Here is an 18,036-nt window from a genome sequence, read left to right as displayed (position 1 = left end):
TGGCGAACGCGGCGGGGGAAAGATAGTAGACACCGTCAAGCGACGTTATAGAGAGAAATTTAAAGGAAGGGAGGAAACAAAAAGAGATGGAAGAAGACGGGTAGATAAGAGAATGGGAGCAGACATGTCAAAGTGTACGTTTTTTGCCCTAGTAACCACACCTTTTAAGATAGGGATTTCTAAGCCCACTGACATCCTCACCTCATTTTACATGTCCCTGTAAATTTTGGAGTCAATCCGACGGGATCTAGTGGCCTTTAATCCGTTCCAATGCCAAAACCAGACAAACAAACTTTTCGCATTTCAGATTTATAGATATTGATATATATATATATATATATATATATATATATATATATATCGTGAAGTATATTTGCCACTTAAATGTGGCTAACCCTTAAAGGCAGATGCTACTATAGATTGTAGCCCCAGGAAGACACATCCTCCTGCTGGCTATTCACACTTTCTGTGCCCTATCAGTATTTGTAAAGGGAGGCCATCCTTCCCATCTCCAGCCTGACGTGATACACGTCATTCCAGTGGATCTTCCCTGCCAACCTAGAATTACTACAATAGAATATCCCAGCAAAGACCTGGAGGAGAAACACTGCAAATCTAAAATTGGTTATAGGTTTTACGTGAGAATATGTCGTAAACTCGAGGATGCTGTTAACATTATGAGGAAGCCAAAATTTTATTGGACCAATAACCGTTATATTATGATACAGTGGAAAGTTAAAACACTTGCAATTTAAGAGCAACAAATTATATAATTAAACTCATCAGTCCCTAAAATGCGACCGAAATTTTCAATTATGTTTATTTCTATGCGAGATACTACACATGCTCAGTAGCTGCTCGGATCTGTCATTAAGGCATTGCCTTTCAAATCATCCGCAAGATAGCATTGTACATTATTTTAACTACATAATCATGCAGAGAATATAATAAGTCCAAATATAATGGACTTGAGGTAGTTGTCTGAAACAGAAAATTAATTATGTATGGTTAGAAAGAGAATATTTACAACATACTGCTTCGAAATATGCAGTTTGCCTACTCAGATTATAAAGTCGCTTTTATAGTTATGAAAGCATTTGGCCTTGTTAGTAAATGCATGTCATAAATTCAATGTGTTGAGGTTTTCAAGGAAAGGAAAGGCCAATCTAACAAGCATTTCGTAAATATAATCTATAAGCGAATCAGTAAAAAAAAAAAACGCAACATTTTTCTAAGTATCATCATGGTATCAAAGTTCCACTGTTAAGATATTTAGACGTTAGCTCCGTCCTTATGGGAAGAATTCAAATAATTAAAAACGTATTACACACACATACACACACGCACGAATGCGCGTGTGCACACATACATACCAATATATATATATATATACATGCACACATATATACATGCACATTTTATATACATACATATATATATATATATATATATATATATACATATATATATACATATGTATATATATATATATATATATATATATATATGTATGTATGTATGTATGTATGTATGTATGTATGTATGTATGTATGTATGTATGTATATAAAGTGGCTTAATTGGAAAATTTAGAAGACCAGCCATAGGTTAAACGACTCGAAACAACTATATATAAAATAGTTACGCTATTATTATGTTCTTGATATGTACAGAAGTACTATTGTTCCAACTCTTAGATTTTTTTGCCGAGATTCTGAAGAAAATGTAAGATTTAAAACAAAAGAACTTTTGTAAAATTCAAGAAGATAATTGCATATAGGCGCGCGCGTACATACACATACATACATCTTTTATGACGACATACATAGACAGACAGATATACATATGTGTATATGAATGTGTCTATATACATATGCATATATGTATATATGTATACATGAATATATATATTTATATACATATATCTATATATAAGTGTATTTGTGTTTATGTATGTATATATGTATACATATATATATTTATATGTGTGTGTGTGTTTAATCTGCATCCGTGTTTCCAAGAAAATAGATTTAGGTTGATTCGCGGTTATGAATTAAGCAAGCCACCAACTGAGGCTTCTAACTTTGAGTTCTTTACTCTAAGTAGCCTGACAAAGTGCCTTTGAACTTAGCAGCGAAAAGGTAGATACACACACACACACACACACACACACACACACACACACACATAAGTAAACATATACATACATAGAGAGAGGGGGAGGGGGAGGGAGTCAGTCAAAGGAAGGAAGGAAGGGAAAAAAGGCAAGGGGGGAGTAAGAAAGAAAGTATACACAGAGGATGTAAATGTATTTAAGCCAGTTGGTGTTTAGATTTAAATCGTTTGTGTTTACATCAATTACATGTATAAATGTAGGTTTGTGTGTCTATATATATAGGTCTGTGTGAGTGTGTCTCTATATCTGTATCTGTTTGTGACTGATCACCCCCAGCAGTATTCTAACACCTCTTTTAACGTCACTTCACAAACAATAGCTGCAAGGAAGATCAACTTGCAAATTGGATGTCGATCGAGTTTTTTTTTATAATGTTTTTGGTACTTTTCAGCATCATACTCCACTTTATTGCAATGGTTCAGTCCTCCTCACATTCTAATTCTGTTAGCCCTGAGCAATTTTACCTTATTTTCGATCTTAAAATATTTAACTTTTCAATCGGATTTCAAAGTTCAGGAAATTCCAACTTATTGCTTTATACTGCAGGTTAAATAAACATCAGAGATGCTTTCCCAAGACAGAAAATACTAGAGCAACTCAGAAATGTTGCTAACCCTTTTGATAGCGACTAAAGCATTCGCATCGTTGAAAGTCCTTTTGTATGTTTCTACTGATATCTCAAAATCACAAGCGTTTAGTCTTTTTACCCTATACATTTTGCCAAAGTGGAGCAGCGAGCATCAAATTGATTTTCACCCGCAGACTGGTTCCTTTGCATTCTCTTGTCAAGTACAGCCACCTTGAGCAAGTATCAGATGCCATGACTATCTCTTCGGTAGCCTTCTTCGGTTATTTAGATTCCAAACCAATTTTCTGCAAGAAATAGTGCACAGATGTTGCTGAGAAACCGCAATATCCAACTTCAATAAGGAATCCGGTTGAGCGGCCCGCATAACAAATCCACAAGATTTGTTATAGGGCTTGGTACTTATCATTTTATCGTTTTTGTGAATGACGCTAAAGGAAATTTGGAAATATTGACGAATAATTCCTTCACAAGAGAGATAAACTTCTTATCGTCATCAATCAAGAAGCCTTACTGTAATGTATGTTGTTTGTTATGGTTTATAGCTGTTTGTCAGCTTTCATCCACCATACCCATGATTAAATGCATTTCTGTTGTAAACACACTATCTGTTTAGGGGTATGTAGAACTGCATTATCCAATATGTTCTTTATGATAGAGTATATAATAGGTTCGGTTGCTATTACTAGCTGATAGAATGATTATTTAGAAACTCGTCTGTAGTCTCTAATACTCATATATGGCTAGAGTGACAAGCTGCGTCCCCGTTCATAATTCTATGGCCAGTTTAGGTTTTATGTTCTCGGCTATGCTTCTAAACCATCTAGTGCAAAATAATTTCGTTTACAAATCTGAAGTCTTGTACTTATGAAACAAAGAACCATTTACAACGTAGCAAGTAAGAGAATAGATGTTCGAATCTCATTGAGCAAACTTCTCATTTTTGTTCTTTTCAAGATTTGTTTTCCCTTCGGTCACGACACTGACCATGGGATTGATTGCAACTTGAAAGTTACCCTCCTAGTCACAAGTCTGGGCAAGGTGGTTTATGGAAGACCAGCAGTCGTCCACGCATACCGGCCTCCCCTCTCCATGCCACCAGTGTTATCCAAGGGAAAGACAAAGGCCGATACAGCTTGACACTTGTGACGTCGCAACTCATTTCTACAGCTGAGTGAACTAGAGCAACGTGAAATAAAGTGTCTTGCTCAAGGACACAACACGCAGCCCGGTCCGAGATTCGAGCTCACAACCTCACGATCGTAAGCTCGACGCTCTAACCACTGAGCCATGCGCCTTCACACGGAGAATAATATTTCTACAAAATATGATAGGAAACAAATTCCTATTACTTCAACTCTCAACTAAATCATGTTCCGTTTTGTTTGTTGAACTTTTGCATACTTTTTCTCGTTTTATTCTTTTTGTGGTAAGCCATAACGCTTGAGTAGTTTGACCTCGAGTGCCAAGCATTTAACCCCCTTACCATTCAGATTATTCTGTCAAATGTTTTCAGTTGATCCAACATTATTTTGTGGCTTCAAGAATTTGCTGATGTGATTGTTTATCTTCAGAATAACATTGTAGAATAGGTGTGAGATGTTGGATCTTACCAGTTTGAACGTAAAAGAGGTAGAATATTTTGGCCAGAAATGGCCGGTTTAAATGCTAAAGAGTTAAAGATGCTCTGACTTGAAGTGCATGCATGAAAGAATGGCTACGTGTGCGCGTGTAGAATTGTTCATATACATATATGTTTACACTCACACACGCACACAAACACACACACACATACATATACATACATACATACTTTCACGCATACATACATATAGGCATTTATCTTTATTTGTTAGTTGTAAAGCTATATATGTGACTCAAGGGCCTATAGTTTTCTTCAAGTTAATCCCACATTATTTGTGGCTTCAAGATTATATGTATACATACATGAACAGATATATATAAATATATATATTCATGTATACATATATACATATATGCGTATGTATATAGACACATTCATATACACATATGTATATCTGTCTGTCTATGTATTATGGAAGTGTGTTCATGGTTTTAAAATCTATTTTTATGCATAAAAACAAGCATTTATTAAATAAAGGATTCAATACATTTATAAAGTCTAATATCTATTATAATTTATTGATAGCAACATTTAGAAACTTCGCTAGATGTATGATTTATTTAAACTGACAGTTTAAATAAGCCATATATCCTGAGAGACCTTCCAAAAGTCTATAAAAATGATAGATATGTTTCTTTATTAGCCACACAGGGCTGCACACAGATAGAACAAATTACAAGGTAGAGCTTTTCTTTTGAAGGTTTAAAAAAAAAAACGGAAGGGGGAGTTTCGATCAAAAGGGATCGTAAAAGGAGAGAAAGAGGACAAAAAAAGGGGGGTTAAAAAAAAGGGGGGAGAGGAGGAAAAAAAAAAATTGATCAATAGGGATCATTATCACAGAAATGTCAATATGAAGTGTAAAGGGGAGGACAGGTGAGGTTTACCCGTGGAAAGAAAAGCCTACGGAAAAGACCACGGTAACCTCGGTCAATGGAGTCACATGTTATATTTCTTTTTTTTTTTTTTGCGAATAAGCAACTCTCTGTTTTCAATTTCTGGGTTCATAGGATCATGCTCAAGGTGGCTTCGTCATTCATACGTGCCATTCTTGCTACATTCACCCATCTTTTTTTAAAACATTCGCTAGACAAAACTTGCCTCTCTACTCCACTTTCCTTTTCAAGTGGTACTTGAAGAAGTTGATGAGAGATTGACCAGAGAGGAAAGTGTTTGTCCCAATCCTTTCAGACGCGTCCACCAGATACATTCTTTCGCCATAGCCACAAGGATGATGAAAATAGCTCTTCCTTCCCTTTTGAAGGAGGGAGGCGTGACAATATTGACGATAGACTCAGCTGATAAACCGACTCGTCCCACACGTGACAGCAGTTGTTCGACATTGGCCCACAGGTCGGAAATTGTTGGACACTGCACGAGTGCGTGCAGAACGGTTTCGTCGCTCTGACCGCATCTCGGGCAGGTCGGCCCCGTTTTCTCGAGCCGTGTCTGTAGAGCTTATCCCGAACGGGTAGCGCTTCTCGGTAGCACTGCCAGGCCAGGGATCTCTGGAAGTTGTCCATGGGCCCTGGCCCGAAAGTCGTCCTGAACAGGCGGTCAGGTACTCCTCGTCGACGTCCAGGTTCGCCCCGAGATCGTCGTCGTACCTCCCCTCACTAAACCCCTATAGAATGCTTTGGTTGTGTTGAAGTCACTCAAGGTCGACCCAGGACGGCAGAGTTGCTTGAGAGCAACGCGACACTCGCGGTGCCATTCGCCCTTCTTCTTCGGCTCTTTTGATCCACGACTGCAGTTCGGTCATGGAGACGAGCTGCGGAAAGCGTGCCTCACAAACGGCGACCACACCTGTTCACCGTCGTCTACATAGAGCCAGAGATGTCGCAGTCTCAGCGCGTGTCTGCGCATCATCAACCACGGCATGCCCAGCCCTCCTTTTAACGGTGTTGACAGCAAATGGATCGCCTGACCATCGGGACGCATCCTTTCCACAAGAAGCGAAAGAGATGCGTTGTAGTTTGGTGATGGTAGGGTCGGGAAAAGGTACGACGGTCAGGCGGTAGTAGATGACGGACGCGATGTACGTGTTCGCCACCTCCGCCCGACCTTTTAGAGACAGTTTCCTCTCGGCCCATTGCCGGGCGAGAGTGACCACCCTACTCGTTATCTCGTTCCAGTTCTTCTCCACTTGGAGGTCCGGACCAAACCAGACCCCGAGCAACTCAACCGGGCCGTCGGTCCAGCGTCCCACGACGGAGGCGCTGGTGGACGGCATGGGCTTGCTTCTCCAGGTGCCTAGTCGCAAGCCCACTGACTTTTCCCGGTTGACTTTCGCTCCTGTCACCGCTTCGTAGTTTTTCAGTGTCTCGCCGACCTGCTCGATGTGCTCGTGGCTAGACACTATGACGGTGACGTCGTCCGCGTATGCAGACACGCCCGTCCCGCATCCCAGTTCTCGCGGGATGCCTCTCAAGGTTGCCAGCTTCCGCAATAATGGCTCGAGAGTCAATACGTATAGAAGCGACGAGAGGGGGCATCCCTGACGGACCGAACGTGCGATGTCGAAGGGTCTCGATAGATGTCCATTAACGCGAATTACCGAACGGATGCCTCTGTACAAAGCGGCTATCCAGCCGCGGAAGACGGGACCGAAGCCAGCCGCTCCGAGGACCGCCTCCAAGTATCGATGGTCCACCCTATCGAAAGCTTTCGATTGATCCAAATTGATCAGCGCCCCACCCATGCCAGGTTCGTTAACTACCCTGTCTATGATGTAGCGCATCAGGTGGAGGTTGTCATGGATGGTCCGGCCTGGCACGATAGATAGATAGATAGATAGATAGATAGATAGATAGATAGATAGATAGATAGATAGATAGATAGAGATAGACTGATAGACAGACAGACAGACAGACAGACAGACAGACAGATAGATAGATAGATAGATAGATAGATAGATAGATAGATAGATAGATAGATAGCTGATAGATAGATAGATAGCTCGTGTATGTATACGAGGGGTGCTGAAAAGTTCCTGGGTTTGAGTAAAAGAAAGCATAAGAGGATCACTTAATTATGATTGTATTCAACGTATTCCCTTCTCAGAATCACACACTTATTGCAGCGGTCCTTCAGGTTTTTAAAAGAACTCGGAAGGTTGAGCTTCCAGCCAGTTCTTTCGCGAACCCTTAAAGCCAGGAACTTTTCTGCATTCCCTCATTATATATTATATATAATTATAGAGATATTCTAACTCGCTAGTTTGCTTGTTTATATATCATCATCATCATCATCATCATCGTCATCATCATTTAACGTCCGCTTTCCATGCTGGCATGGGTTGGACGGTTCAACTGGGGTCTGGGAAGCCAGAAGGCTGCACCAGGCCCAGTCTGATCTGGCAGTGTTTCTACAGCTGGATGCCTTTCCTAACGCCAACCACTCCGTGAGTGTAGTGGGTGCTTTTTGCGTGCCACCGGCACAGGTGCTAGACGAGGCTGGCAAACGGCCACGATCGGATGGTGCTTTTTACGTGCCACGGCTATGGTCGGATGGCGCTTTTTACATGCCACCGGTACGGAGACCAGACGAAGCTGGCAATGGCCACGGTCGGATGGTGCATTTTACTTGCCACCGGCACGGAAGCCAGTCAGGGCGGCGCTGGCTACGGCCACGTTCGGACGGTTCTCTTACGTGCCACCGGCACTGGTATCACAACTACAAATTCCATTGATGTTGATAGATTAAGATTTTGATTTTCACTTGCCTCAACAATCTTCACAAGTGGAGTATTGTGTCCCAAGAAGGAAAGGAACGCATAAGTGGGCTGGCTACATGCCAGGTGTAGCCCACGGGATTATGGCCTCACTTGTCCTGCCGAGTCTATATATATATACTAGCAAATTCATCTTGTCATTTTGTCTTCTCTCCTCGTGCGGTATGAACATTTAATGTAGGTTTAGAGTCAAGTTTTGGCTGCTATTTCCAGCGTGAAGTTATCTCTTAGATACCCTAAATCATAAATATATATATATGATAAGGTAGACCAATGGGAACAGATAGAATAATCCTTTATTTATTTATCCATTTAAATAAATAATTTTCCGACATATAGGCGCAGGAGTGGCTGTGTGGTAAGTAGCTTGCTAACCAACCACATGGTTCCGGGTTCAGTCCCACTGCGTGGCATCTTGGGCAAGTGTCTTCTGCTATAGCCCCGGGCCGACCAATGCCTTGTGAGTGGATTTGGTAGACGGAAACTGAAAGAAGCCTGTCGTATATATGTATATATATGTGTGTGTGTGTGTTTGTGTTTGTCCCCCCTAGCATTGCTTGACAACCGATGCTGGTGTGTTTACGTCCCCGTCACTTAGCGGTTCGGCAAAAGAGACCGATAGAATAAGTACTGGGCTTACAAAGAATAAGTCCCGGGGTCGATTTGCTCGATTAAAGGCGGTGCTCCAGCATGGCCGCAGTCAAATGACTGAAACAAGTAAAAGAGTAAAAGAGTATAAAAGATTAATAAGGTAGACCAATGGGAACAGATAGAATAATCCTTTATTTATTTATCCATTTAAATAAATAATTTTCCGACATATGTTTATGCTTAATTACAAAGAGTATAATAATTTTAGTTAGTTACACATATATTCCTTACGTGAAGGTATAGGTAAAACCTTAAGAGAGTTCTTACAATATATTTTCTCTATTGCATAATACTATGTGTGGTCAGAACCAAATTTGAGATTGAATTGATATCTACCTGGACTTGTCTCCCTACTTTGTTGTGTGTGTGTGTGTGTGTGTGGTGTGTGTGTGTGTGTGTGTGTGTGTGTGCGTGTGTGAGCGAGCGCGCGTGTATGTGTGTATAAAATTATATATATCTGTTATTCTGCGACTATACATGTTTGCGTATGAGCAAAAAAATACAAGCTGATAGCAGGAGCCACAGACAGATTCATAACTGTGTATACGTTTCCTTTTTTATTGTTTGGCTGTTTTTTTGTTTTGGCTTTTTGTTTTGGTTTTTTTTTTTACATTTGTATCTGTTTCTGTTTTGGTTTTGCTTCTATTTTACTAATTCCAGGGAATACTAGGATCCGGCTTTGCGCTCAAGGTGCAGCAACAGCAGCGACAGAAGCACCTTAATAGGCGTCGAGTGCCCGCAGCCATGTTGATCCAGTGCGTGTGGCGTAGCTATGCAGCCGATGAAAATTCTATGTCCATTGCTACGTGGAAGCGTCACATGACACCTTGTCCGAGCCCTACCACGTAAGTATAAGTAACAGTAACCGTAATCGACAGTTTGTGCATGCCCAGTGTCTGAGGCTCTACTAATGTAAACCACGTGATCATACCGATCCCTATTAAATAATTAGTTTGAATCCAATGTTTAAATCAGGAGTGTTGAACCTTTGTAGAACATCAGACGAATTTCAAGTGGGTATGATCCTTTGGGGAGGGTGTTTGTACTGGGAAAAAAAAAGATAGTGAATCTTTAATTTTACAAATTCGTGAATTATGTAAAGTAAATCTCCTGGCGATTACTTTTAGTATATCCAGTCCTGAGACTCACAGGTTTGACAACCCGGGTTTCAGAGCATATAATTTGATATAAGTTAGATGCTTATGAATTTATAAAGATTTGTTAAGATTTATTTTAATTAAATATAAATTACATACATATGTAAAGGCTCATGATCTTGGTAAGGGTGTTCACGATCGCAAGATCGTGGCTTCTTTTCCCGGACCAGGTGGGGCGTTATACCCTTCAGTAAAGCATTGCTACGTGGAAACATCATATGACACTTTGTCCGAGCCCTACCACGTAAGTATAGATAACCGTAATCGACAAACTGTACTTGTCCAGTGTCTGAGAGCCTACCAACCTAAACCACAACATCTTTCTGTCCATAGCACCTTAACTGATCCCTATTAAATAAATCATTTAAAACCGATGTCTAAATCAGGAGTGTTGAACCTTTGTAGAATATCAGACGGATTCTAAGTGAATATGATCCTATGGAGAGGGTGTTTGGGCTGAGAAAATAAAGATAGTGAATTTTACAGATTCATGAGTTATCTAGAATAAGTCACCTGATCGTTAATACATCAAGTCCTGGGAGTTACTGGGCCAATAACCCGGGTTCCGTAGCGTATAAGTGACAGAGATCAGAACATTCCCTCTGAATTGGATGCTGTCTCGGGGTTACTCATTTAAGCTGGATGGAGGCAACATGAAATGGAATGCTTTGCTCAAGAGTATAACGCCCCACCTGGTCTCACAACCAAAACCACGATCTTGCGATTGTGAGTGGAACACTATAACCAAGGCCATGAGCTTTCGCATAAGTATGTAATTTATATTAAATGAAAGTAAATATTTGTTTTAAATAATTCATCTAACTTTTATCGAATTATGATAATTTTTTTTTCTCAAATTCATGCGTATTTTATATTGGTTTCAAATGTTGGCACAAGACGATCAAGATCGGAAGCGGAGTAAGCCTATTACATCGATCTCAGTGCTCGACTGGTACCTATTATATCGACCCCGAAATAATGAAAGGCAAAGTCGACCTCGGCGGAATTTGAACTGACAACGTAAAGGCATAACATGTTATCAATATTCACTTAGCGACAGTCCACAGTCTTCGTCATCACTGATTAATCTGGATTTCTATTTACTAATGTTGTGCATCACAGAGCAGGTTTTAGTCTACTGGTGTTATGTATGTGTATGTGTGGGGATTGCAAGCCGACAAGTGGGTAGAACTGTTATCACACCGGGCAAAATGCTTAGCAGCGTCTCGTTTGTTTTTACGTCCCGAGTTCAAATTCCGCCGAGGTCGACTTTGCCTTTCATCTTTTCCAGGTCGAAAATTGAGTACCAGTTGATGTAATCGACTTAACCCTCCACCGTGTGCTTGCGTGTGTGTGTGTGTGTGTGTGTGTGTGTGTGGTGTGTGTGTGTGTGTGTGTGTTATGGATATTTTTATGTTTGTCTCGACTGAGTGGGGAGATGATATTTATAGGATGGTGTTATAATAGTTTTATGGATCATTGTAGATGTTTCGATGTTTGGAGCCTATCGTACATCTTCTAGCTGAGGCTTTGTGGGTTAGTCTCTTACACCCATAAACTATCCCTCACAATTACTTTCAGTATTTCTGCATCGATGCTCTGTCGATATGGCTTATGTGCATCCTCAGATGAAACGATGAGCACTGGTTTGCATTCTTTATAGATTTGCAGATAGTGAGGAGACCTGAGCAAGACTGCCTTTCACTTTCATTATCTGTATATTTGGAACTATTCAATAATACTTGCAATTGATAGAGAACATTTTTTCTACATTCTTTTCGTCTTTTTCCTCTATCACATTATCATTTACTTACTTTACATATTTTTTGCTTTCGAATACACATGTACAGATTATTGAAAATAATACATTGTCCTAGTTTTTGTTATTATAATACAGTGTCCTAGTTTTTGTTATTAGAATACAGTGTCCTAGTTTTTGTTATTATAATACAGTGTCCTAGTTTTTTGTTATTATAATACAGTGTCCTAGTTTTTGTTATTATAATACATTGTCCTAATTTTTGTTATTATAATACAGTGTCCTAGTTTTTGTTATTAGAATACAGTGTCCTAGTTTTTGTTATTATATCTATTACTATTTTTACAGGGAGCCACGCTGGAAAAACAATACATCATTTGTGAGCAGGTTCTCTACTAAAAGACGAGACCGTTCTTCACAAGGTTCCAATAATATCCAGTCACCTATGGTACCTCGGCAGTTGAGGAAGGCTTTCACGGCAGGTGACGATGATATATCGGACAGTTTTAACAGGTAAGGAACAAAATCAAATTATCTATACAATAAAGAACTGATTAAACAACTAACATATTAAAGGGTTACATAGATGTGTGCACAACCTTAAAGCTCGCAAACATACACATAAATACCGGAAACACGGTGGAATATTAATGTATATACATTTCAAATTTTGGCACAAGGCCAGCAAGTTCGTGGAAGTGGGTAAGTTTACCCCAGACCCCAGAGTTCCTCTGGCGCTTTTTTTTATTGACCCCAAAAGGATGAAAGGTAAAGTCGACCTCGACAGAATTTGAACTCAGAGCATGAGACAGACGAAATTCCGTTAAGCATTTTGCCCGGTCTGCTTATGATATTGCCAGCTCACCACCTAAATAATACATAATTAATATTAATAGAAATGTATTAATACAGCATGTATAATATTATAAGAACACACCAGTGTTTCTACATAAAGGCGCAGGAGTGGCTGTGTGGTAAGTAGCTTGCTTACCAACCACATGGTTCGGGGTTCAGTCCCACTGCGTGTCACCTTGGGCAAATGTCTTCTATTTGTGAGTGGATTTGGTAGACGGAAACTGAAAGAAGCCCGTCGTATATATGTATATATATGTATATGCATGTATGTTTGTGTGTCTGTGTTTGTCCCCCTAGCATTGCTTGACAACCGATGCTGGTGTGTTTATGTCCCCGTCACTTAGCGGTTCGGCAAAAGAAACCGATAGAATAAGTACTGGGCTTACAAAGAATAAGTCCCGGGGTCAATTTGCTCGACTAAAGGCGGTGCTCCAGCATGGCCGCAGTTAAATGACTGAAACAAGTAAAAGAGTAAAAGAGTAAAAAAAGGTATACTCATCTCATTTTATCCTTTTTCTTTTAACCTTTACATAAATAAGGTTTGATTCATAGCAGGAAGTTCGATTTAATATTTTTGTCTCTAATTATTGTTTATATAAGTATACAGTTTGCTATTGATATACGAGTACCTTTTAAGGCGATGGGCTGGCAGAATAGTTACAACGCCGGACAAAAATGCTTAGGGGCATTTCTTTCGACTTTACGTCCTGAGTTCAAATGACGTCGGGGTCGACTTTGCCTGTCATTCTTTTAGGGTTAATAACATAAGTTCCAGCTGAGCGCAATAGCTTGTGGTTTATCCTGCAACAGCATATAAAATCGTTGTATAGTAGGACAAGATTTTTACCTTAGTGGGGCGCAGGCAATTAATCTATTCGTATGTAACCGGAATTTTCGTTATGAAATGGAGGAAATAGATGATGCAAAGTAGGAAAAGAGAGAGCAGTAGTAAGTTGGAAGAGGAGACGAGGAGTGCGAAGGAGAAAGGTATGGGGAAGCAAATGGAGTAAGCGGAATGATAAGGAGCGGAAGAAGGATGTCGAAGTTATGGAGATCTCGGCTGCTACGCCTAGTAGAGTGAAAGGAGTAAATTTTATGTACTTTGACAACGAAGTGGAGTTCCGTTTCCGTTTCATTATACCTGGACAAGCTAGCTAGATAGATATCTCAAATTCAGTACTTCATTGTGGGTCTTCTGTTGGGGGCTGAAGTAATATGCGACGTCGAACTGGAAGGCCAGTTTACTAAGTTGTGAATATGTGTTCATTAAGAGTGAGCCTTAGTGGTGTTGAACCTTAGCAGTTGCAGCGACTGTAAGGGATTTAAAGATGTGTCGTTCATATTTCGAAGTGATGGGAGGTGGCGAGCTGGCAGAATCGTTAGCTACCAGGACGAAATGCTTAGCAGTATTTCGTCCCTAGCTACGTTCGCCCCTAGCTATGACTTTGCCTATTATCCTTTCGGGATCGATAAATTGAGTACTAGTGAAACAGTGTTGTCGATGTAATCGACTAATCCCCTGTTCCACATTTCAGTCCTTGTGCCTATAGTAGAAAGGATACTTAGAAGTGAGGTATGATATTGTTATGCTGGCATAAACAGTTATCGTGTCATTGTGGAGACACGATTTGCTTGACTCTCACCAGAGAAGACTTACCAGGTCTCCGTTCATTGAACCAGTGGTAATTTCATAAGCCGTATAAAGGTTGCATGTAGATGACGCTTGGTAGGGAAGAACAAAGGTTCGAATCATGGATGTTGTTGGAGAAGACAGTAAGTAGGATATGTGGAGAATACGAAGCCTGGGATACATCAGAGTTGTGTTCCGTCATCACACGTTATGATGATGCGATCTTATAATAAACCAGCAACCCAAGCGACGTGAGGCGGATGTAACGCGGGGACAAGTGTGTTATCACATGATGGAGACAGTCTATTTCAAAGACACGAAAGACAAGCCAGTAATTTCAGTCTGGTAATGGTCACTATAAGATTTCAATGGACAACTTACTTTTTTTCTGACTTTCCCTCAATAGCTGACTACTCTCAGTATCTATATACCTCACTTGCAGTGTTGCTTCCTTCTTTCTTTCTTCCTTTCTTTCTCTCTCTCTTTCCTCTCTCTTTCTCTTTGTCGTTGCTGTTTCTTCGGCGGCCATTATCATCAAACTTATCCACTATCAAACATTTTGGTGTTCTTTGGGCAAAGCCATCAAAAGTTTTACCAAGTACGAACTTAATCGTTTGATAAAAATTTATAGCAAGAGCTCTAAAATGCCAATAAAATTTTCCATTGTGCAGACATATTTTTTGTGGGGAGCATAAAAGTTAAACTGTAATGGGAGACGAACTGGTGAGTCTATAATTCATATGTATATGTGGCCATACATATTTTTATCACTAAGCATGATTAGTGGAATAAGACAAAACAATACGAGAAGCAGAGATATTTGCATAGACGCCATTTAGCTATGGAGATATACAGCGAATTAATGTCATCAGAGTGATAATAATTTTATCAACGTTGCAAATTTGCACAGAATAGACAGCTCATATATATATATATGTGTGTGTGTGTGTGTGTGGGTATATACACACATGCAGGCATGCAAGTATGTAGACAGTTAGCTATATGTAAATATGTATACATAAGTTGTAAAAGTGTGCATGTATATGTCATATATATATATATATATATATATATATATGTACATATGTATATATATGTATATATGCATATATATATGTATACGCACACATTTATGTATGTATGCACATATAAATATATTTATATAAATGTGTGTATATATGTATATAATTTATAAACTATATATGAATATATACATATATACACACATTTGTATATATATCTATATACGCATACATTTTGATTGTTGTGCATTATATATATATATATATATATAATATATATATATATATACTGTATAAAAATATATTCTGGCCTGTATGTTTGTATGTATGTACGTATGTGGAGAAATATTGAATGCAAACATTAGAAATATAGAACGTAATTGGGAAAAAATCTTTTATTCATTTTCTTTTCAATCTGTTTATATCCGAATTATCTTATGTCCACGTTTACATTCAATATGTAGAAATGTATTCTTTGAACAATCCTAACTTAATAATAAATTGATTAGATACGGAAAAATTATCACTGAAATGAGAAAGTTGATGATTATCATCCGATGAGAGATTACTGCCATATTTATCGCTGGAAATAAAAGCATCTCAGTAACATTGTATGAATGTCTGCATATATAATATATATATATATATATATATATATATATAATAGGAGATAGAGAGAGAGAGAGAGAGGAGAGAGAGAGAGATAGATAGATAGAGAGATAGATAGATAGATAGATAGATAGATAGATAGATAGATAGATAGATAGATAGATATATGTGTGTGTATGTATGTATATATGTGTGTGTGGCTGTATGTATGTGTGTATATGTATATGTATATATATATATATATGTGTGTGTGTATATATATATATATGTAAGTGTATATATATATATATGTATGTATATATATATATATATAACTTCTATATATATATATATATAAAACTGAGAATGTGTGTCTGTCTGTCTGTCTGTGTGAATCCCTAAAACTTGAGAACTACACAACCAATTTCATTCGAATTTTACACATGCCTTACTTAGGGTCCAAGGAGTGTCATGGGCAAATAACAAAACGCTTAACTTCTTGCCTAGGGCGAGCCCACAGCAATATCACATCTTCTCCACTATTTCAGTATTACGTGAAACAAAAGCATGTCTCTACTGTATGTATATGGATGTATATATATATATATAATATATATACATGTATATATATAAATGTATATGCATACATGTATATGTATAGCTGTATATGTATACATGTATATGTATAGCTGTATACATGTAAATGTATAACTGTACACATGTATATGTATACATGTATATGTAAACATGTATATATATATGTACATGTAATATGTACACATATATATATACACATATATACATGCATACATATATATGCACCCATACACACACACCGATCCACCACCACCACCACCCACACACACATACATAGGTGCAGGTGTGGCTATGTGGTAACAAACTTGGTTCCAAAACACATGGTCCTCAGTTCAGTCCCACTGTGTGGTAACTTGGAATGTGTCTTCTGCTATAGCCTCAGACCAACCAAAGCCTTGTGAGTGGATTTTTGTAGACAGAAACTGAAAGAAATCAATTATATGTATTATGTATGTATATATAGTAAAGTATGTGTGTGTGTTTGTGTTTCTCCCTCATCACTGATTCACAACTGGTGTTCGTTTTATTTACATCCCCATCCTACTACAAGTTTCACAAGAAGAAACTGACAGAATAAGTACCAGGCTTATCAAAATATAAAAAGCACTACGCAGTGTCTCATCTTTTTGTTTGCCCACTCAGCTGTATATATATCAATTTATCTTTGTGCGTGTGCGTGTGTGTATACATACATACATGCATATATATATATATATATATATATATATATATATATATATATATATATATATATATATATATATATATATATATATGGATTTCGAGGACAGGAACTGAAACAAATCAATCATATATATATATGTATGTATATATGTAAGTGTATGTGTTTTCGTATTGGCAACATGAATGACAATGGTCAGGGACTACTTGAATTTTGCACATACCATAACTGTGCATCACCAACACATTCTTTGCCAATAAGACATCCCACAAGGCATCTTGGAGACAACCAAGATCTCACCACTGGCATCAGCTGGATCTCATTATTACACAAAGATCCTTTCTGAATTCTGTTCAACTGACCCATAGTTACCACAGCGTGGATTGTGACACAGATCATTCACTAATAAGAAGCAGGGTGAGGATTCTGCCTAAAAAAGTCCATCACTCCAAGAAAATGGGCCGACCACGCATTAACACTGCCAGAACCTCTGACCCTACACTGCGACAATGTTTTGCTGTTTCTATCAAAGTTGCCCTCAGTAGCTGCCCAACCTCCTCTGCTGAAAGTAGGTGGAATTATATCAGGGAAGCTTTGTATACCACATCAATAGATACTTTCGGCATGAGAGAAAGGCGAAACCCAGATTTTGTTCAGTGCTGGGCTCTCAGAGCTGGAAACAGTTATCGAAGCAAAGCGTGCAGCTCTGATGCAATACAAGATTGATTCTTCTACAAAGTCACTCGAAGAACTCAGAAAGGCAAGAAATACAACCCAACTGACTGCCAGACGCTGTGCAAATAGGTATTGGCAGGAAATCTGTCAGAGTATCCAGTCAGCTGCAGACAGTGGCGACACCCGTGGGATGTATGCCGGTTTGAAGAAGGCCCTCGGTCCATCCGCAACCAAGTCAGCCCCTCAAATGTCAACTACTGAGGATCTCATCAAAGACCAAAGCAA

At 38.8% G+C, this 18,036-nt stretch overlaps 1 protein-coding gene across 1 annotated transcript in view; it reads left to right on the top strand.

Annotated features, from left to right (window-relative positions):
• The first annotated feature begins 1,045 nt into the window (after positions 1-1,045).
• Positions 1,046-18,036, top strand: part of LOC115210610 (potassium voltage-gated channel subfamily KQT member 5-like) — a 51,681-nt gene continuing 34,690 nt past the window's right edge. Inside the window, exons 1-3 of the mRNA XM_036502655.1 lie at positions 1,046-1,105; positions 9,447-9,631; positions 12,051-12,215. Of these exons, the coding sequence (XP_036358548.1) occupies positions 1,046-1,105; positions 9,447-9,631; positions 12,051-12,215 (410 nt within the window). The remainder of the gene's footprint in view (positions 1,106-9,446; positions 9,632-12,050; positions 12,216-18,036) is intronic.

Source organism: Octopus sinensis, linkage group LG4 (assembly GCF_006345805.1).
Source record: "Octopus sinensis linkage group LG4, ASM634580v1, whole genome shotgun sequence".
NCBI lineage: Eukaryota > Metazoa > Mollusca > Cephalopoda > Octopoda > Octopodidae > Octopus > Octopus sinensis.
This window is presented reverse-complemented; position numbering and strand designations above follow the sequence as displayed.